At 39.7% G+C, this 21,211-nt stretch overlaps 3 protein-coding genes across 3 annotated transcripts; 2 read left to right on the top strand and 1 right to left on the bottom strand.

Moving 5' to 3' along the window:
- The first annotated feature begins 764 nt into the window (after positions 1–764).
- Positions 765–9,630, top strand: LOC145908648 (uncharacterized). The gene is made up of 9 exons (XM_082995965.1): positions 765–869; positions 3,553–3,884; positions 4,337–4,549; positions 6,515–6,901; positions 7,357–7,522; positions 7,947–8,084; positions 8,456–8,594; positions 8,836–8,981; positions 9,302–9,630. Exons 2-9 carry the CDS (start codon positions 3,572–3,574, stop codon positions 9,495–9,497), a joined length of 1,698 nt encoding a protein of 565 aa, XP_082852091.1. The 5' UTR covers positions 765–869; positions 3,553–3,571; the 3' UTR covers positions 9,498–9,630.
- A 1,377-nt stretch (positions 9,631–11,007) lies between these two features.
- Positions 11,008–14,821, top strand: LOC145908953 (monocarboxylate transporter 2-like). Its single transcript, XM_082996271.1, has 8 exons — positions 11,008–11,194; positions 11,474–11,617; positions 12,440–12,615; positions 12,781–12,884; positions 12,945–13,096; positions 13,388–13,515; positions 13,799–14,027; positions 14,418–14,821. Exons 1-8 carry the CDS (start codon positions 11,008–11,010, stop codon positions 14,618–14,620), a joined length of 1,323 nt encoding a protein of 440 aa, XP_082852397.1. The 3' UTR covers positions 14,621–14,821.
- A 1,060-nt stretch (positions 14,822–15,881) lies between these two features.
- Positions 15,882–19,406, bottom strand: LOC145908593 (uncharacterized). Its single transcript, XM_082995898.1, has 7 exons — positions 19,264–19,406; positions 19,081–19,132; positions 18,379–18,873; positions 17,647–17,818; positions 17,231–17,450; positions 17,058–17,086; positions 15,882–16,985 (listed from the first exon to the last, which is right to left on the bottom strand). Exons 1-7 carry the CDS (start codon positions 19,375–19,377, stop codon positions 16,274–16,276), a joined length of 1,794 nt encoding a protein of 597 aa, XP_082852024.1. The 5' UTR covers positions 19,378–19,406; the 3' UTR covers positions 15,882–16,273.
- Positions 19,407–21,211: the final 1,805 nt, after the last annotated feature.

Genomic DNA, 21,211 nt, shown 5'->3' with positions numbered 1-21,211 from the left:
TTTCTAGGATTTTGTAGATTATATTTATACACTTCTTAGATCTTTTCCAAAGCTTCTGCACGAGGTTCGTTTGGATGTAAATGCTTGCAAAACAAGCTGAAACAGCTGAGTTTGATAATAATTCCAAAGCAAAGGAGAAAGGCGCAATTGGGGTTTTTCCAAATATGACTCGGGACCGCATAGGAGATCTGGAGGATGATAAAACAGCAAGTATGGAGTGATAAACGGCAAAGAAAGTTTAGATGGGTTTTCTTAACATGAATTCAGAGAAACTGAGCAGGTAATTGGTAAGAGAACATAGCTTTTTGAGAAGGCCGTCGAGGAGAAAAAGCCCAGCTTTGGTTTTCAAGTGGCATGAGATGATGTGTCCTTATCAGATACGCTAGTTATGGGTTTGTGTTGGAACTGAGAGACAGACGTAAATCAAGTACAAAATGTGTACAATGGAACGATAGTGTAAAAGAAGGTTTATCAACAGTGAATGATATTTGGCATATAAAGTGTTGCTATATAACTTGTTATTTCATGGTTGATATATTGATAGATGATAAAAAATCAAGCTCCCGGTGAGGGCTATACGATTAATCTCTCGACGTAGTACGCTTTGTGGATTATCTAGACAAGTTATGTGTGTTAATTTGTTGTGGTTGTGGTTGTGCGTAAAACGTAAACATATATGTGATACAGATGGCCATTGTTACACGGTCTTATCGACCTATATTCGACCTATAAGGTCATCAGTGCAGCTTGGTGTGACTCTTAGACGACTTTGCCGACCAAACGGCCAGGCAAGACTTCCACTTCGTTGTGAATTAAATCACAGTCATTCGTTGGGCACCAAACTAGATGCATCCTACAAAGATAACAAGGTCATATTATTGGCTCCACTTGCTTATACATGTAAACATTTATTCGCACAAGTGTGTGTTTTTAGACAGGAAAATTATATTGTAAATGTTAACTTAAAGTATGTAGGCTGGCAAGCTTATAGACTGCCCAAATGACGTAAATGTAATGCGGATTTTTATAATCTATGCCCTTGTTCTATTAGAGCGTGATTAATTGATGATTCATTGCTCGATGTAAAGATGGTTCGTGATGACACTTTTGACAATTAATGGAAATACTTTTAAACAATGCAGGACATAGTACTACTCTATAATTTGGTTCATGATATCTAACTTGGTATATGTTAATTTACAACATGACGTATATTGATCAGGCCTCAGCTAACAAGTTGTGATAAATATAACAGCTCTTTAAAACTGCCTCACAACTAGCTATGTATCCGTCCCATTCTTGCAAGAGTCGCCAATGCGCTTGTGGTCGGTGCAGCAAGTGTGGTGGCCATGCACTATCAAGCGTATCTGGCAAAGCAAAACACAACACGTTAGCTGAGGCCCTCGGCCTTCGCTGAGGAGCATGAACTGGATGTTGCCTGAACCTCTTTCAATAATTAATGGCGTTTCGAAACAGGAGCCATGTACGCGTGTGCTATCACAAATTTCTGACAGGCCGTGACGTGACGTATTCATTCGTCGTGCAGGTACAGAAGACGGGCATTGCAGTTTGTACAGCAAGCACGGACGTGACAAGCGTGTTTATTTATCCGATAATAGAACGAAAAAATGCGTTGATATATTTCGAATTACTGTTTGCTTGTACCGCAATTTCATTGCACCTTACTTAAGTAAAGGGTGAATTTTGGTGCCAAATCAATAGATAATTCTAAGGGTGGCATTTTGTTTTGTTGCCGCTTCAGTCGCTGATGAAACGTTGTTTAATTTTCGCTGACGCTAATACGCAAATGCAATTATGTTGCTATAATAGTTAGTTACGCTTATGACGCAGCACCTTGTAAATTATCATTTGCGATTCGGATTACGCATATGGGTGTAAATACTATATACAGAGACATGATATTGGTGAAAAGATAGGGTGCAATGTAGACACTAGCTGAAGGGTGGATTCAAGGGAATGTTTTACTCGTGAACTGCCAAAAAACGCGTTCACGGTGAAGCTGAAGGTTTACGTAAAGTTGCGATTGTAATTGCGTTGTGACACCTATGGCACCGGCCCTCGTAATGTAATAATAGCCACCCGTGCTTGTAAAAACACTCGTTTTAAACTTTTACATTATCGACCACTATCAATTTCTTGTAACAACCTACAACTCACAGATTTATGATTTGGTTATATATGACGTCATTTTACATTACACCACAACGGGGGATGCATGATGGTCTTGATACGTTAATCTTAACCTTATCGAAAACAAGAGAAGCGTTTGTTCGCGCATGACCAAGTTACGGCACAAGTATGTGAAAACTAAAATTGCTTTGGCTGGTGACCAAACATATTAGACACGGTTCACGGTAAGTCCTATACGAGAGTTGGCTCAAAAGTTGAAGGTAACGTTATCATAACCCGACCGTTGTACAAGTTGTCCAGTGTTTCCAATTGACATTTATGGTTTTAAAATTTGAAATTAAGTTACATACAGCGGTAATGGTTACCAATTTCTTTTTTCGTTTATCGATCCAAACCGGAAACAAGTGGTTACTCCCGGGATTAGAACGTATCTTGAATTATTCAAAATCTTTCAAAACAGACCAATCAAGGTGATAATTAGTAGGAATTAGTCATCGGTTTGACAACAGCATGCGCTGCTATATGTGAAGTGCTTTTGGCACCGGTAGCGCTTAATTAAAAACTGCCTCCCGATACGCACCTAATTTGAGCTCAAGCGTATTGTGACCATACACGCATGGAAGAGCTTCGAGAATGTCAAGTTTGTGTGCTATCTCAGTCGAATATCGTACAGGCTCGACCGTGGAGCGGTAAGTAGGCACAGTTGCCAAAGAAATGTAGGTGATGAAAAGCATGCACAGCGATAATGAATTATGTACGTTCGGTTTGAAAAAAAAGTAACGCAGTCTCCGACTGATCCTACATAACATACTTACGGTGGCAGAGTAGGTTTGGTGTGTCGCGTATAAGCAGAAAGTTTGTATGGCGCCAAGCCTCAGAAAAGTAAAAGTTAATTTTAAGATAATGTTTATTTTGTGTTGTTAGTATTACGGACGTTTGCTGAGATATGTTTTCCAAATTGAGCGTTTAATTTAATGACGGCATTTCAAAACATATTGTGTAAATTGTGGGAACAGAGAAATTTTATCATAATTTCGCATGGCATGGCAAGGCATAGCTACCGCAGCTCAGTCGCTAGAACATTGGAGCTGGTTTGCAAAGGATTTTGAGTTCAAACCATACCGTGAGCTTATTTTTACAGATCTCGCTCCGACTTTCGGAAAAGTCACTGATTCAGTTTCGGTACAATGCCGTGGGTGCAAACCGTATGATTCTGGTAACTGAATCACGCTTGTTATGCTGGCTTTGTAGCTTCAGTTAAACGTGAACCGTTGTAGTAACGGGAAAGTGGTTGGTTTTATAATCTATTTGATATGGTTGAAATTAATTTTCGACCAATGATTAGATCTTAGGATCTGTTAAATGTGGAATCGCTGTAAACAGCGTATCACCAATTTTTAGGGGACTGTAACTATAATAAATGGAACAACAACTGGAAAGTCAAGACCGTCAACAAACAGTGAACAAAATCAACCGAGCTGAACAGAAACCAGGGCAAACCTCAACAAGTGAAGTAACGCAAAGTCAACAGAAAACAGGTGGTGAAGATGACCTTAAATTACAACCGGTAATCAAAAGACGCCGGCGGTTGATAAGACAGGGAACAATGACGTTTGAAGAGTGCGCAAACCTTGCTTCAGGAAGTTTGGACGGTTCGAGGCCTTCGCAGTCAACCAGCTTTACTTTGAATGTACCAGAGTTTACAGACCACACGCGCATGCGTACGACCACAGGTATTTATGCTTTTTAAGTTGATGTTTGTGTGTGTTCTTCTATGAGTACTAGTATGCGTTGCAAGACTCGTAAAACCGTGGGTTATTGTGGCTGCTGTTTTGTCTAAACAAAACAAATCTAATCAAATGTATTTTACGCAAAAAGCTACTATGCAGATGAAAAATATACAACAGAAATAAAATGGCACCGATAAAACCATAAAGCTGGTCAAGTCAGGCGCCCTTTAAACCGTACCTAATGTTGCCAACATGGTTATTTTTGTCGGACATGCAGTCGCCTCTGTGCAACAGCAAGCCAGGTGGTTTATTTTAGTTATATTGGGAAACAGTTCAATAACACCTGGTCGCAATCACACGGGAACAAAAGAATACTGTTGTGTCGATTTGTACCGATTCTTGTTTGGTTATTGCTTTTTACGGCACAATTAGCGAGTTCGGACCTTTGTTCTCAGGCTCCAGCGGAATATACGGCGTCCCGGACCACGCAATCAATCCCCGGCCAGCTGAGGCGCCCGTGTGTGCCGAAAAGCCCCATGCGGTCAAGCGCCAGTTAAGCGACAACGCTAATAGAATCCGCAACTACAGGATCAAGTCGATCCGGAGGGGAATTCCTGACATCATTACCACTGACATGTCAGGGCGGAATATTCGCCTCATAACCAGAGGTCAGGTTTTGAACAGTCGCGTTTGCTGTTTAAATTGTGCCAATGCCAAGGTTATTGGTGGTGTAGTTAGCAGTTGGGTGGTGGGCCACTGACAGTAGAGTTTCAATTTTAAACTCTGGAAATGATATAAGTAAAAAGAATGGGGCCCAAGAATCATTCGTGAACCGCAATCAGTCCACACTCTTTTGTACACAATCAATAGACACCAAGCTTCACCGGTGATACCTGATATACTGAAAAATTGTTTACACCCAACAATATGAGTGTCATATAGAAATTGACAAAGTTATTGTTGTTTTCGGACATAAAGGTGATGTTGCTTTCGCACCGATTGGGGTACGACCAAACAGTTAAACTCTAAAACTATATTGACTTAATAACATCGTATGGAACAAAACTATCGTATGGACAAAAAAAAGGACTGAATGTTAAAATATGGATTTCTGCACTTTTTAATTGCAACTTGAGAACGTCTTTAAGTGTTTGCCATTTTGGTCTGGCGCAATCCTCTTGTGGGTAAACTCAAGAGCATAGGTATGAATAATGCCTTTGGCCTCGTTTACCTCAAGAACTTTATACCAACAACGCCATGGAACAGTGGAAACACGACATGGTAGAACAGGCAAAGTCGTAAATAATGCAGAAGGCTCGCAACAGCTGGTGGAACGATATCCGTTATAATTTATCAAGCCAAAATATTTTAGCAGGAAAGTGTAATATTATAAAGTGTTCTTTTAATTGTACGTAAATATGAATGCACAAGGTCTGTATTATAACCAAATTCGGCGATACAATCGGCCTTGATTTTTTTACCGTTTATGTGTTTTTGTTACACGGCTAATGCTTGAATATTCTTACAGCACTTCTGTTAAACACAATGAAAAAAATGCAAACTGGTCCAGACAGTAAGGTTTGACTTTTAATATGGTTCAACGCAAGGCGAAACAACCACAAAAATATACTTGGCCGAGAACGAAGTCCTGGGAAATTTCATACAGTTCTTGCGCCCTTGTATGAATATTTAAAATCTGACACTTGAGCCTCGAAAAATATTCTATGAATTATGTTGGAAACTTTTTCGAACTATTGTAGGGCTTTTCCAGTCTTTACTAATAAATGTAAATTATATGTGAAACTTGACTCGAACATGCCAAAATCTTGTAAAAAAAGAATGGGGTTTTTATTGACGCGATTTACCGCCAATATATTATGTAAACAACTTTACTATGCTCAATATATCAAAATTGTAACATTAACCAAAGCCCGAATGGTCGGTGTCTGTTGTAGGACAGACTTTACGTACGGAGTTGGCCGTAGCTTCCGTCTAGGGCTAGAAGGTAGGACAGCACCACAAAAGCCTCTTCCCTTACCAAGACAGACATGCGTTTAATATCGTTAAATTTAACACAAAACCGCTGCGAAATGTTGTAAATTAAAACGAATCCATTACGATACGGATGTCTAGCGCTTGTCCTACGTCGGGCTGAATAATTTATGCAACTTTCCAATAATAGCAGCGCCCATAAATGGCAGAAGCATTGCTCAAGCTGCATGTCCCCCGTATACAGTTAAATGGGAATTCGATCCGGTGCCATTTGTCATTTTCGTGGTGATACCAGCACGATAGATATAATGTAATCTGAAATTAATAACACGGAGGTGCCAGCGGCCGTGTGTTAAGATTTTACATCACTGACCCAAAATTGAATTAACTGCATATTTGGGACGAAAAATGAAAACTAGTTTTCTATTTGCTTAAAGTTCCGCGATTTAAGTTTTTAGAAAAAAGTAATGAAGTAGTTAGGTAACAATTTATTTAATCAGGAACAAAACTAATTAGTGATCAGTAAATTTCGCTTTTATTTATTTGCATTACTGTCCAATATGTTATATGCAATAACCCAAACACCAAAAAATTAGTGTTACGATTTGGTTTTCAAACATTTACTGCATTTTCCAATACAGAACTGGAGGTTTCAAATTACTGTGTGTGTAAGAGGGACTGCAAGAAGAAGAGCGCCATCGCGTGGCTGTTCAGTATCTTCGTCACGCTTCTCTGCGTCATCTCCCCCCTCCTTTCCTTTAGCGCCGACGTAGCCTTTTACGTCGCCTGTAGCGATCACTACAACGAGACAGCCACCCTGATAAAACAAGTTCGAGACCCTTCCGGTTTGCTACCAAGCGCTTTCGTCACTGAAGAGCAAGTGATGACGTCACCCGATGACGTAAAAGCCAGCGTTGTTGCGTTGCCACCGGCACCGCTGTTGGGAGATCACGTGGTGCGACATAAGAAGAATTCGCGTTCTGTAGGCGGTCCTGTCCCCACGTGGTTTAGTGACACAGATGGGGTAGGTGAGTGGATTTGCGTTTTTTCTTACTGAGATTTTACGCACGCCAGAAAACATTTGAAACAGTGATACTTTCGATGGGAAATTGCCATTAAAGACTTTTGGAATCATCCTTTGCTGATCGGTGTGTAAGTGTTGATCGACGGATCTGTCTTTTACGTATCACTATCCAGGAAACTCAAATACGCATTTATGTGTATTTATACACATACTAACATTTTGACATTTTCATCCACATTATATGTAGCACTGCGACTTTACATCTTAGCTTGACTGTCTAGTATCGTAAAAAGCGTTAACTCGTTCAACTTGAGATAACGTTATTCCCTATAGTCCCGATGCAATCGCAAAATTTACTGACACCAGCCAAAAAAACAATGCGAATTTGACACGGTTATTCTCATTAGCTCTCTATACATAATTGATGCAGTGTTCAAATGTTGCGTAAACTTCCTCTAGATGGTATGGAGAACTTCTGCCGGAACGTGACCGCGATAATAGAGTTTATGAAGACAGATGAAGCACTCAGCCAACTGCACGAACATCGCCGCGTGACTATGGAAGTCTTCGAACCAGTTTTTATTATAGGATCTTTTCCCAGTCTACTTCTATCTATATTCACCAGGTTAACAACCATTTTAGAATGCTTCCATGAAAAATTGTTTTTTAGATTGTTCTACTTAAACGAAATCTATGCAACTTTTTGGTAACCAAGACAAGACCTGTGTTAAACCTGCTTTATACTGCAGATAATATAAATTAGAAAATGCTACATTGCCTAACATTAGTATATCCAAAGGTCGCATAGCTGAAAAAATCTTATAATTAGAAGAAATTCTCTTTAACTGTTGTATAATTATTTAGCTATTCTAATATTTTGGTTGTTTTGAATAGGTAAAGTTGTTGTAGATAATACTAAATACTGCAAATCAAATGGAATAAAATCATTTTATGTCAGTTAACAACATATCGGAACTTCGTTATTTAAAGAATAACAACTGAAAAGTTCTCGAAAAGCTACAACCTTATATGTTTCTCAACACAAACAGGCTGGTTGTCATGGTAACGTGGCACAATCACTTCATATCCGCCTACGTCATCAATATGGCGGTCATGCCTCTGCAGTTGGTCACCGGCGCCCTGGGAGTTCACACTGCGGCATACCACATGGGGGAATTAGGCTTCTCGTGAGTAGAACGTGAACAGAACACAATTCTGCTCCAGTCCTATAGGTTTTCAATAATGTTGCAGCCGAAGCTTTAACTTGCGGAGACTTTTGTTTTCTATTTCATGCTAGATTGTAACAAAATGTTATTTGCAAAGCGATATAAAAATATCATTTTTAGCAGATTTGGAGCATTTTTGAATTGCCTAAACTCAACGTCAAGCGACAATGGCACTTAACGACGTTTACATTTTATATATTATATTACATAAATTAAATGCAAACAAACAGAACAGAGTGACCACCATAGAAGGTAGAATATTCCTAAATACATAACTGTAGTAATTTGTTAACGTCAAGCAATGTTGTTTTCATTGATTTCAAACGTTGTAGATGCTGGGAATGCGCTTTGGCCGGCGACTGTTCGAATATCGGGTACACGTGGCTCAACAACGACCTCAACCGCAGTCTGTTGGCTGCTTTTATTACTAAGCTCATCGATGGAGCTGCAGGAGGCTGTATTCTCTTTGTGGTAAAAAAATTAACGAATATAGTGTGTCAAAAATCAAAATGGCGATATGGTCAAACACAGCACAAACAGTTAAGATTTTTTCAATTAGGAAAAGAAAAACCAATAGAAAAACGCATTTAGAAAAGCACAACATTCTGAAAATATTTAAGCATTTATTACTCATGACCAAATTATTATGATATGACCACTCGACCCAATATGAAATGTTACCACAAAAGGTCACGTGTTACACATTTTACAGGTGCTTACACGTGTCCTGTGGCGGGACCATGGTCACGTGACTTTCTGGTGGTATTTGGCGCGCTTTCTCCTATGCGTCACTTCCTTTATCATGTGCATCGGCGTGTCAGCCCTGTTGGTCATCACACCTGCAATTGGAGTCCTCAGGTAGGTTTCCATAGACGCTTTCCGGTTGTAATAATCCCTGACAACAAACTTGGTGCACTCCATGGCAGAAACATCGTATAGTATTTGATTTAAGATTAAATCATGGGAGTCATTCTCTTATCTCACAATATGAAGGTCAAAGCTATATGTCAGCTGGTAAGCACGGATATGACGAACGTTTCAAACACTACACTGTGTATATTATCAGTGCTAGTCGTTGGCTGGCAAGTTAGTCACACCCATGTTTACCAGTAGAATGGCTTTCATATTCAGAGTTATATATTTTACCTCTTTCTAACTGGTTTTGCAATTTCGCTTAGGTTGGAGCTGGTTCCCCGGATTCCGCAATTTGACGGCAAAGTACGAATTGAGTTCATTCTGACCACAGTACTAGTCATGGGTCTTTCAACATGGACTGTCTCCCTATCTGCACTGTTCATATATCTCATATACAGATCCTACGTTTACTGTAGAATGCGAGAACACGCTACTGGTCTGGACGCCGTCGATTTTTAAACTTCGAATGCTTTACGAAGTAACCCGAAAAAGGCCTTAACTATACAGCTTAGTTCAAAGAGGTTGCTGTGCGCATGTATGCCTTGGTATTGTATCGATTATCAACGGATTTCCTGAGGAAATAAACTGACTAACTGCCTAACATTTTATGCATTGGTTTAGTGTTGCTTTGCGATTTTGTTCTCATCGTGAAGAATTTTAGTTGCGCAAACCAATGTTATTGCCGTCGTTTTGCTGAGCACAATACGTGCAAAACGCGTATGGACGTGCTAAGGAAGCAGTAGTGACAACGGAAGTGCTGTGGAAAGGAAGGACACAGCAGTCTTATATGATATATCATGTAATAGGTCAGGAGACATTAATTCAGTCCACTTTAAGAGATAGAAATTTACTAAGTTGCGCCTTTAAGTTGCCCTACGCACCAATAATGGTTACGCACCAATGAGTAGACATTTGGGCGACCTAATTCGACGTTTTGTTCACAACAACGCACAAACCCTAAAATCAGTGCGCTACCACGAGCGAACGCAGCATTTTACACCTGAAAGCTAACGGGCCGTTTGCCCAAAACTGACATGATTATGTGATTTACAATATCGGGATGCAGTGTAAATATTAATCATCGAAGGCACCCCTACAAAGGTGTGGCGTGACATGTCCTGAAGTCACGTTACCAAGCAGTGTCGCTACACAACCATTAAGGAAGCAAACTTAAACCAGTCCTCGGTAAACAGTTTGTTGCTAATGCTGCCAGGCATATTACTCAATAATTTAAAGCTCCTCTGGCAAAAAAATACTTGTTTGGACGACGTTTCGGTCGTTATACAACATCGCCAACACGGCGATAAATAGTAACAAGTCCCTTGAAGTTGTGTCAAGCATGCAAGCAAGTTACCGCAAAACATCTTAGTAATGTAAATAGCGTATATGAACACGTAAGAACATCCTGTTTGTTCAGGGAGAAGTAGCTTAGATCGAACTTGTTGGTGTCAGCAAACCTATAATGTATATTGCAGTACAGGAAGTCGAAAACGCTTACTTTGCCCGTATTGAGTTTAGCCATGTGATAAGCGAGTGCTGTGTTAAGTATAGTATTCTTGCCTTTTTCCTGTTGTGCCACCAAAACACTATAGCTGAAAGGCATAAAATGAGACACAAAGAAATGATACCCACAGGCTACCAAATAAATGTGCGATCTTGCAAATCGTAGCATGTTGTTGTAATTTATTTAGCTTGGATCGGCAGTTGAACACTTAGACTGACAGAGTATGTTTAACCATGCAGTAAGTTACCAAACTAGCTTCCCACAAGTTTACAATTTGAGTTTCTGGAAAAACAAATGCTGTCTGTACGTTTCGGACCAGTAAGGAATGCATACTCATTGATACTTTTTGCTTAGATATGCAGTTGTGTTATTTGCATTAAAAGGATGCTAACAAAGCAAACGCAGGCGTAGTTTTTCGAAAATAGCTTGTTGCATCACATCTGTGCGCGTTGTTTTAAAGCCAAGATGGTTTGCAGTTTGGACTTTCAAGCCGTGATTTTATTGATCTGTGGGGTATTCGGCTCATGTCTGTGGGGAAGTACCGTTCGGTGCTATTCCCTGTTTTACGATCCTGTGGCCGGAGAGTTTGAAGTTGATTATGCGGCAGTTTCGTTGATTACCAGTCTCGGTTTTGTTGGCCTGGCAACAGGAAGTAAGTGCATCGTTGTCCTTCGTTATTTTTATGTAGACTAAAATTTGACTACATAGGATCGGTACCAGCGCTCTACTTACACAAATACAAATCTGATTTAATGGAATGTTAACATTCTAAAATGTTCTAAAAAAAAAATGACATTAATAGAAAGACTAACATCTTCCTAATGTACAAGCGAAAAAGTTTGAAGGATAAACGCCTTAAAAGCAAATTCTAGACGTATCGTAAAATGTACGCTGCAGGCAAAATGTGACAGTTACACATTGCATTGTGAAGGTGCTCTCAGCAGTTCGTTGTTCAAGATTTTCGGGTACAGCATCACCGTGGCGGTCTCCGGAATTTGTTCGTGTTTGTCAATTTTTGCTTCATCTTTTTCATCTAAGGTCGAATTGATCTCCGTTGGAGTTGGTCTGATTCCGGGTAAGCACACAAAAAACAAGTTTAATTTGCGCCTCAAGGTATATACTTGACTTGATACTAACGATATCTCGCTGTATCTTATTTCCGCCCTTTATTCTCGCAAACAAGGCTTAACAGACCCACTTAACCACAGAAAACAGGATAAAAGCAAAATTGATTGCTTTAGGTTTCTGACGAGAATGCTCGTCAAGGTAAATTAAATTAACCTAAATCAGAAGTACTTAATAATCAAGTCCACTTGCCCTATAAGAATCAGGCTGAAATGTAAAATGTTTTCAATAATGCTCGTTCGAGGACAAACCGCCAACACGTGACTAAGTTGTAGGTCAATGCACTGCTATTTTATATAGGGCATTCGTTTATATGTTTGGTTTAAGTGTGCACCATGTGTAGCTCTTTTTAATTGAATTGTGTTTAAAGATGCTGTCAAGGTTCGATCACCAACAGATACATTACAGCAGTACGCCTAAAGGCGATAGTTATAGCAGTGTTTCTTAACCTTTTTTGGATCACGAACCCCTAACACATTCTTTGAAAAAGCTATGGACCCCTTTGCAAGAAACACATTGCAAATGTCGAAAAATTAAAATTCGTGGACAGCGAAACCTTATGGACAGAGGAAAATACGTGGATTTTTTAAATAATTGTATTTCGTTTCATGGACCCCTTAATGCATCTTCTCGGACCCCTTGGGGGTTCATGGACCCCATAGCCATGCAACTTTAACCCGGACCAAAAAATACCCAGATAAAGTTTGCCTTTATTTGGTCAATTATGTTCGCTGTTGCAGACATAAAAAATTTTACCAATCACTTATTATAGGTTTAGCGTTGGCACCGTTGCAAATATCAACGCTAGCAATCGCAAGCACTTACAACAAAAGGCTCGCTGACTTTTTTGGGCAAATGTTTTTCCTTGGCATCAGCGTCGGTCCCTTTCTACTCTGCCCGTGCTACCAGTTTTTCATTGAGGTTTATGGCTGGCGAGGAGCCTTACAGGTACGTAGCTCGAATGATCATTTGTTTTTCTGTCATGTTGAATATTTTTTAATGCCTTTTAAATGCTAATAAGCACCCACAATTTAATTATCATCCCTACAATAACATAGAAAAATATATGGAAAAAAACGCAAATAACATCAGTAACGCACATGTTATGCATAGATCATTGCTGGCTTGTTTCTCAACATATCTGTGTGCGGTGTTGCGTTAAGGAGGTTCCAACCACCCAATACCACCGACATAGACGGTAAAGCAAAACATCCCAGGTGAAGTACATACGATAGACAAAGTATTTTAAAGCTAACTTTTATCCTTTTCGGAATTAGGAAGGAATCTGAAACTATTCGCCGCTTATATGCTATCCTGGACGTCGAACTGCTCTTTGATCTGTCTTTTTATCTCTACGTGTTTGCCAGCGCTGCCTTTTGTAGTGTATTCTTCTCATCTTTGTCGTATATTCCCCTTTTCGGTACAAAAGGTAATCTGTAGAAACGTAGGCGTTTTGATCTAAAGCAACTCTTTTACTGCTGCAGAACCTGATACAATACTTTAAATCCTTTTTAGATGCGCAATATTGGAAAAAAACTTTTGATAAAGCTTCCTAAATAAAAATAGCCACCCCCCCAAAATTTTTTTTCCTCTAATAGCGAAACAAACCTTTTTTGTTAATACAGAGTTTGTATTTGTTTATGATAGAAAGTAAAACGCTTACAATCGAGAAATTATAGACTTTTCTATTTTCGAAATGCTGACGTTACGTTCATTTTAGTCTTAGGTATTGATGCGTTGCTAGCGACAACGTTGGTGTCGGCAATGTCAGTGGGAGACGGCATTTCCAAATTCGGTTTATCAGTTGTTTCTCATCGAATACCGAAAAACAAAAGGTTGTTGACATCGGTAAGTTTCAATACAAATTAGCGGTATAACTGGCCGAATTTCGTGTCTGATCTGTGTTTGATTATCAGTGCGGTAAAAAGGCCACATTAAGGTAAATTACCTACAAGCAATCATCTACGGCAACATCTCTAAAAACATATTGGCTTTAATAATCTATTTACAATATTAAAATTACGCCTTGGTTATATTTTTCCCTCAGTTAGGTCTGTGTATCATTCCACTGTTTTTTACACCGAAGAAAGCATCACCTGAAATTTTTCCAACAAGAAATACTTTTTTGTAGACCCTTCTGATGTTTCTACTATCAATGAGCGTTCTTTTCCTCTCCCTCTCTCGCAAATACGAGGTTGCAATGTTGGCTTGTGTTATGATTGGACTCTCGGGCGGAGGTGTTCCCGGCTTGAGATCGGTGACGTCACACAACGTGTTCGGGCACGAGAAGTTTGCATCCTCGTACGGATACTGCAACGCAGTCGCATTCGGTGTTTCCAGCGCTGTGCAATATTTAATTGGTGAGTTAGTACCCGGTGGGAGTTTTTGCCTGGCTGTTTGGTCGGCAGGGTCGTCCATGGTCACCGTAAGGTGCAGTGATAGGGCTTTTTAGGTCGATACAGTGGTCATCTGTCTGCAGCTTACCAGAGTGAGTAATTTACCGCTCGGTGGCCCGAGAGAGCTATAAGACGTATGATCTAGATACGGAGTGATGGCATTCAAGGAGTTCTCAGAGTAACCTCTTCTAAAAAGAATTTGTAGACCGGTTGTTAAACATGAAAGCTCCACATCACAATATGTTGGGACATATATCGTATCGCAATCATCTTGGCGCCATTTTTATGCGGTCCGATATTGAGAAAAATGCTAGTATTCTAGTTATGTCAACATTTCAACAACCATTTCCACAGCTATGCTCATATCCAGTACAGACAACTTGTCCTTGGTTTACTACGTTGGAGTGGGGTTGGGTATACTCGCAACTTGTATTGAACTCTCTTGGCATTTGTACTTCTTCCAAACAAGAGAGTGTGAATCGAGACCTCTGAGAAATGAAGATGGAAAAAAATCAAATCAAGTCGTTGCCTATGAATTGCCTAATGTGATCACATGACGCTTACGACGCGCGTGGTTGGTCAGTTTATTACCTACGTGTTTAAATAATACATTATACAATTTCCAGCTTTTGCGTGAACTCAATTGTGCAGATATGTTTGGCAAAATAAGCAAATAAATTGGATTGGTTTGGTAAAATTTTTATTTGGTAAATGTGTCGTATTGTGAACGTTGCTGTTGCGTTTTCTGCATGTCTGTATCTACAGTATTGCATGAAAGCATATGTGAAGCCGAAAACCTTGTACACGTCACTATGCAGCCTTGAGCTATGCCAGAGAAGCATGCGACATTAAAATATATTGAATACCACGGCCGAGACTCTGTTGATGTTTATAGTTCGCAATTAAATGTTTAAAACAATAATAACATTTAAATGATTGGGCGCCATTTTGAAAAGACCTCATTATGTATGGAATTTGGTTCATTACAAAATGTTTGACTTGAACTAAATGTTTTTTGTTTATATAATGAGACAAAAAAGCGTATTTTAGAATCAGAAAAGACAAGAAACACTTTATTCAATGCACGTCCGAACAACGCATGTTTTTCGTGTAAATTACTAAATTTCAAAGAGTTTACAAGGTTGTCCTAATCGGGCTTGCTTCACTATGAAACCTCGCCACAGAAAACATCATGCACAATGGAAATTTTCTTTCAATCCACCAATTCACGTAAGACTTCCAAGAGTTTCTGCCGAAACGGCCAATAAATAGGTTGTTACGCATCTCTTTGACGCATATCCCCGTGAGAAAGAACCCGCTCAAAGCCCTCGGGGCAGAGATGCACTCCTTGTGTTTATAATGGTTGCAACGTGCCTTTGCCACGCAAATGACCTTTGAAATCATTTGTACGGATTCCTTCGTCGTTAACATTTGTCGTGGGTTCTTGTCAAAGTACTGAATAAGGAATTTGGTTCCTCATATTTTAATGAATATCTAAAACCAATGATTGGCTTGCTGAAAAGTGCCAAAACGATTTTTGCCAGCACGTCATATTGTAGCTGCTGTATTTAAAATTAATCACGGTTACAATATTGACTGTCCTTTTGGTTTTTACGTTTTTACACACACTTTTAAAAGATAAAAATACAAATTTTGTCTAAAAAGTATTATTTGAACGTACAACCGTTTTACCATATATGACCAAACCACATTTGCATCACAAAACTTATATTTTTTTAAATTTTCAAACACAATGAAATATACAAAAAAATAAGTACACCTTCCCGGAAAGAAACGCTTTTGTTTATTTGTATTGGCGAATAAATGCTTTGGCAGATCATGTATAGTACACTCTTTATTTACATTACCTTGCATTTGGTAAGAAGTACGTATAATTACACAGCTCTTCGCTAGATCCAGGGTGTTTTCAGCTTTATGACCATGCGTGTTTTAGTTGATACAAATCTCACTTTTTATAATTTGTCAAATTTATAATTTTCGGCAATGATTGAAAATAGTACGAAGAAATTTTGAAGTACTGATTTTAAACTGTCTTCGGTTCAACGCCAATCGCGAAAAGAGCGAAATATGGAGATAATTACCGAACATGACTCATAATTGCGCAACCGTTTCCAATCACTTCTCTCACTTCCATAGAGTTAGCCTTGTGCAGTAGAATGTCCCAGAAACTTTTTTCAAGCAACGTGACCTCAAACAATGTCACCAGCGCTGGCTTCCTCCATAACTGAACGCAAGCTGCTGCCGTTGGGTCGATCTATCTTTCCCGTATCGCTACCAAAGCTGCTGGTAGATCTAGTCCTAGTGGAAGTGACCGCGGTTGATTGGGACTCTCCAGACAAAGTCCTCAGCGATTTAGCGGAATTGTTCGAGGCGTCACCTGCATATCTTGACCTCCAAAAGTCACGACCTGCTGGAGATTGCCAGTACGACACAGACTTCTTGGAGGCGCCTGTTTGAGTAAAGTGTCGTTTGTCGCCCTGAATGTGTCGCGCGACGTCCTTGACCAGCTTCCGTGCTGCGTCGCGGAATTCCTTGTTGCATGTGTTGTACACGATGACGTTCAAAAAGCTACCGCAAACCAGAATAAGCATGCTGGCGAATAGGGCATTGCCCTGGGCCAGAGGAATACAACTATTAGGTTTGTTGGTCGCCTGACTCAACATCACAGCAAACACAGGCAGGATAGTGATGGTAAAAAGCAGCAGGACAACGGTTGTGGTGCGCCTCAGGTCGCGGTCAACTTTGCTAAGCGAGTTCTGGGTTCTTGTGCTCTGTTTTCGCGAATCTCGCATTTCCAGCAACATCCGTCGACTGTGGACCCACGTCAGGACTGTCAGGCACCACGTGGCCGCGAAGGGGATTCCCCAGATGGCGATTGTGTATATTATGATGTGAAGGTAGCTGCAAAAGACGGGGAAAGAATATTTTTTTTTTGTGTTTTGTCGACAATGAGATGTAGAAACAATTGCTCACCTGTTTATTTGAGGCTCTCCGTCACTGATCTGAATAAAAAAGATTTTTATTTAGTTTTGAAATCAGCAGGGCAAAAGTGAAGTTGAAACTCATACAATATCCGCAAAATGTTCACGTTGCCTAAATATTTTACTTTTCTAATGTTTCCAGACCCGGTAAATCACAAGGTTTACCTGTAGGGGTTTCACGTGAGGAAGGTAGAACATAGTAACGAGACTCATTGAATATTCCAAATAATCTCTGGCCAGCGCTGGGAGGGCAGCGACAGCCAAGGCAAGGGCCCACACAAACGATAACGCCACCACAGTACGTCTTGTGGTCATTATCTCGCCGATACGATATTTCATGGGCCATCGTATCGACAGGAAGCTGTCCACCGAAAGTAGTAACAAGCTGTAAAGGATGATAAATTATTAGCCTTTAAACTTGGGTTTCTTCTTCGAAAAAATCTCAATTGAACATGTTAGCGCCTTCTAAACGGTAGAATTCATTTAGAAGTATTGATTAATACACACAAGTAAAATTAAATCCAATTGATGGTAAGAGTCAATTTAACCCTAACCACACACCTTTGAAGTTATGTGTATACCTGTACAGTGTAGCAGTCGACGAAAGAAGGCCGGCGACCACAAAGACAACGGTGGCCGGGCTGTTGTCGATCTTTACTTGTTTTGCCAAATATACATCGCGCTCATCGTAGTGGATGTTATTTAGGATATTGTGAGTGACAGCAGGAAGCACTATGGCCCCGTTGATCAAATCTGAATATAAAGTTTGAATGTCAATTAGGGTACAGACCAAATACAATTTTTGTGCGTTGAATATAAGTTACAAAACCAAAACTATTGGTTCTTTCCCATATGCAGAATCCTCAGCATAATTTACTGAAAAGTGGAAATTTTGTAACTTTCAGTTTAAAAAACTTTGCGTGTATCATATGGTCTTTTTTTTGCATTATACAACAACATTGAGCCTTCAAACATCAAATCACATGTCAGTAATAAAATATCCTAAAGCGAGTAATTTTGAGGCGTGACCGAGCGTGCCATCGCGTAAACGTGAATCATGATTGCGCCAGTTGCCTCTGGGGTGTCTAATTTCCTTATATGGGGGATCCTAATTGCGCCATACCCAACCTTAAATCCACCACAGTGGGAATCATTTAGTTGATTAGGCCGGTAAAGGGCAAATTAAACCCACGATTTACACACTTTGGATAATAGGACTTGAACAACTGGTTTAGTCTGACGCAAAGTTGATTTCAGCAGCTTTACATGGTAAATTCAATCCATGACAAAACCTCAAATTTCTCTGTGCTTACCTGCGACTGCTAGAGATAGCTTAAAATATCCATGGGGCCTTCGTAGATTTGGACTTGCCGCCACAACCACGATGATTACGATGTTGCAAACCACTATAACGATCTCCAAAATCACTACAATAGCCAGTATAAAGTCCACGAGTGGTCTGTTGCACGTAAGCGTGTACTCTCGATCAGCCTCAGGGGGGAGTTTGTTGATGGAACAAGCCGGGAAAACGGCGCATTCAAGCAAGAAGGAGAAGTCTATTGATTTGTTGTGTATTTGTTGTGATGTACTTGGAACCCCAGTGTTGATTTGTTGCGTTCCAACCGCGACAGTCGTGTTGCTTGAGGGCAAGTCTAGCCTTCTATGTGGTGCTGTAAGAGAAGGTGTTGTCGGACCTACAAGGGATGTCGTATCGTTTTTCCTTCGGTTTATGGAAGGATTAGAGGTTGGGGATTTTGTTGCCTTGGTTCCGCTCGTAGCTGCGCTGGTTGGACATTTTGGCGCGAATGCTGCGTGTTACAAGATGCTGTTATCATACACATAGAACGGACTTACAAATGCCCGAAAAAATTTTGAACACCTTTAAACAAGAAGACGACCAAAATTGCCGCCGTCAAACAAATAATATTTATTTGAAACCTGTTTATATGAATTCAAAGCATAAAACTAAGCACTGATTTTAGGTAAGGCGCTGTTTAAAAAGAAAAAAATAGTACCTTGAAGGACACCAATATCATTTCCACCTGTAACAAACCCCCGGCCATCCGTCTGCAAAATCAACAATAATTCTGTTAGAATTATCATATTTTAAAATAGAAGGGATTATTGAAAAAAGTTACACAGTACTTTCGAGCCACTATAGGGGATTAGTTATTTGCCTAAAACTTCCTGTTTCCTACCGTCTGGCAATTGTTGTTTACAGGTAGTTTTCCACCAAGCAACTCATGAATGTCCGGTTCGCTTTTCACAGTTGTCACACAGAGCAGCAATAACAAACAGGCAGGATACTGCATTATTACCAGCTGCCGATACTGTTTTAAAGTTTGCTGAAAACATATTAAATCATAAATGTACTACATTTTTTGTTAACATTGTTATGTTGCGGCAAGCTCTTAAAACTCAACTGTTTGTAACCAACACACTGACTCACTTAAATAACTGTGTACTAAAATTATTCATGCAAATGCATGAAACCCTTTTCCAGTAACAATATTATATTGAAGTTTTGGAACAGTACTTTCACACGCATTCTAAGAGTTGTACACAGCATTTAAATACAACACTCTTTGATGCCTACAAATTGTCCCTTTAACTACGCTGAGAAAATCGCCCTGAGAGAAATTATCCCGCCGGTGTGTGCCTTTACGCCCGTTGGCCTTCTAATCAAATAATTTCAGATCACCAAACATCACTTTCCTGACCAAAAACCTTAACCCAAATCGTACTATGTGGAACCAAGGGAATCTTAACTTCTAGAATCAGTATCATTGCAACATGAGCAAATATAATTTCAACCGAAGTTCCAATTCTTTGTTCCGACCTCTGACGCAATCGCGCGACGTCAGCAGGGTGTATTACGTCAGTTCGCGTGCATTGACAACATGCGCAGTTCGATTTCCCGTTCTTAATTGCCCATGAGATGGCATTACACACCATACACGGAATCGAGAACATGCACGTAATGTTTAGTCCAAAAATGACTTGGATTCAGAATAGTCCTTACGCTCAAAAAGCGCTTTAGGTTTATTTAGTGATGCATACTCGAAGAATACGTCAATAATTTACAAAGCAGCCAAAATTTTCAATTCCAAAAATCAAGTGTCGGAATTAGTTTTCAACATAAGCTCACAAAAACGTTAATGCTTTTTTTAGTACGTCTGGCAGCTCTGACATAACTTCTTGTTTCATATTTTAATTAAACCAACTGTAAACGCTCGCATACTTGAGCAGCTTATATATTGCATGGCGATAATTGAAGCCCAGATTTGACATGCTCAAATCAGGTTTAATGTAATTTCTGCTTCCTAACGATTCATTGTAGTAAAAATATGTTTAGTATCAACTCTTTTAACGAACCATAAGCAACCCACTAAAGAATAGATTCTGTCTTATGGTGTTTACCTGCTAATTTAGCTTACAGAAATCTGGTGATGCATTGTTTAAATAACGTCCAACTCCTGGCTTGCAGTTCCCGTATTATAGAGAGGTTATATATTTCCTACGTACATATGTTGCATGTAAAAGAAACCCGATGGTTTACATGCTCTTCCGCTTCTATTCAAATCGCGAGCACCTCACAGGTTAAACACATCCTGGACATAACGCTTATATTCACAATGCAACTCCAGATGACCTCTAAAGCTGCACGTGCAGCAATGCACGCGGGCTTTTCCAATAGCAGAAATTGACTGCTACTCGAAGAAATATAAATATCCATGAAACTTGATGTATTAATGTCCCGCCAAAGATAGCTAAAAGAAGTATTAATGTCCCCGCACATCTGCATAATTCGTGCGATCATTGCGCAGTTTTACTTTTTCTTGCTACAGTTTCGTGCGAAAGTTACTGACTCGCGTGACGTTCGGCAACTACGTTTAGAATGAACTTTCGAGGAAAACTCGCGCCTAATCGAGCTAGAGCAAGCAGCTTACAAAAACCACAGCAGCTAACAGTATAAGTTATAGTTATCAATTCTATTGGCAACACTATCCTTCGTTTTGTACAGTTTTACTAATTAATTAAATAGCCATAAAAAAAATCTTTCGAGCTCTGTTTAAAAACTCATTACTCGTTAGAGCATTTTAATTAACTTAACGCACACTTTGACTTTAAATTCCGTACAGCAAG

This window comes from Ascidia mentula, chromosome 7 (assembly GCF_947561715.1).
Source record: "Ascidia mentula chromosome 7, kaAscMent1.1, whole genome shotgun sequence".
NCBI classification, from domain to species: domain Eukaryota; kingdom Metazoa; phylum Chordata; class Ascidiacea; order Phlebobranchia; family Ascidiidae; genus Ascidia; species Ascidia mentula.
Note: the sequence above shows the minus strand (reverse complement) of the source record. Positions and strands in the feature narration are given on the sequence as shown.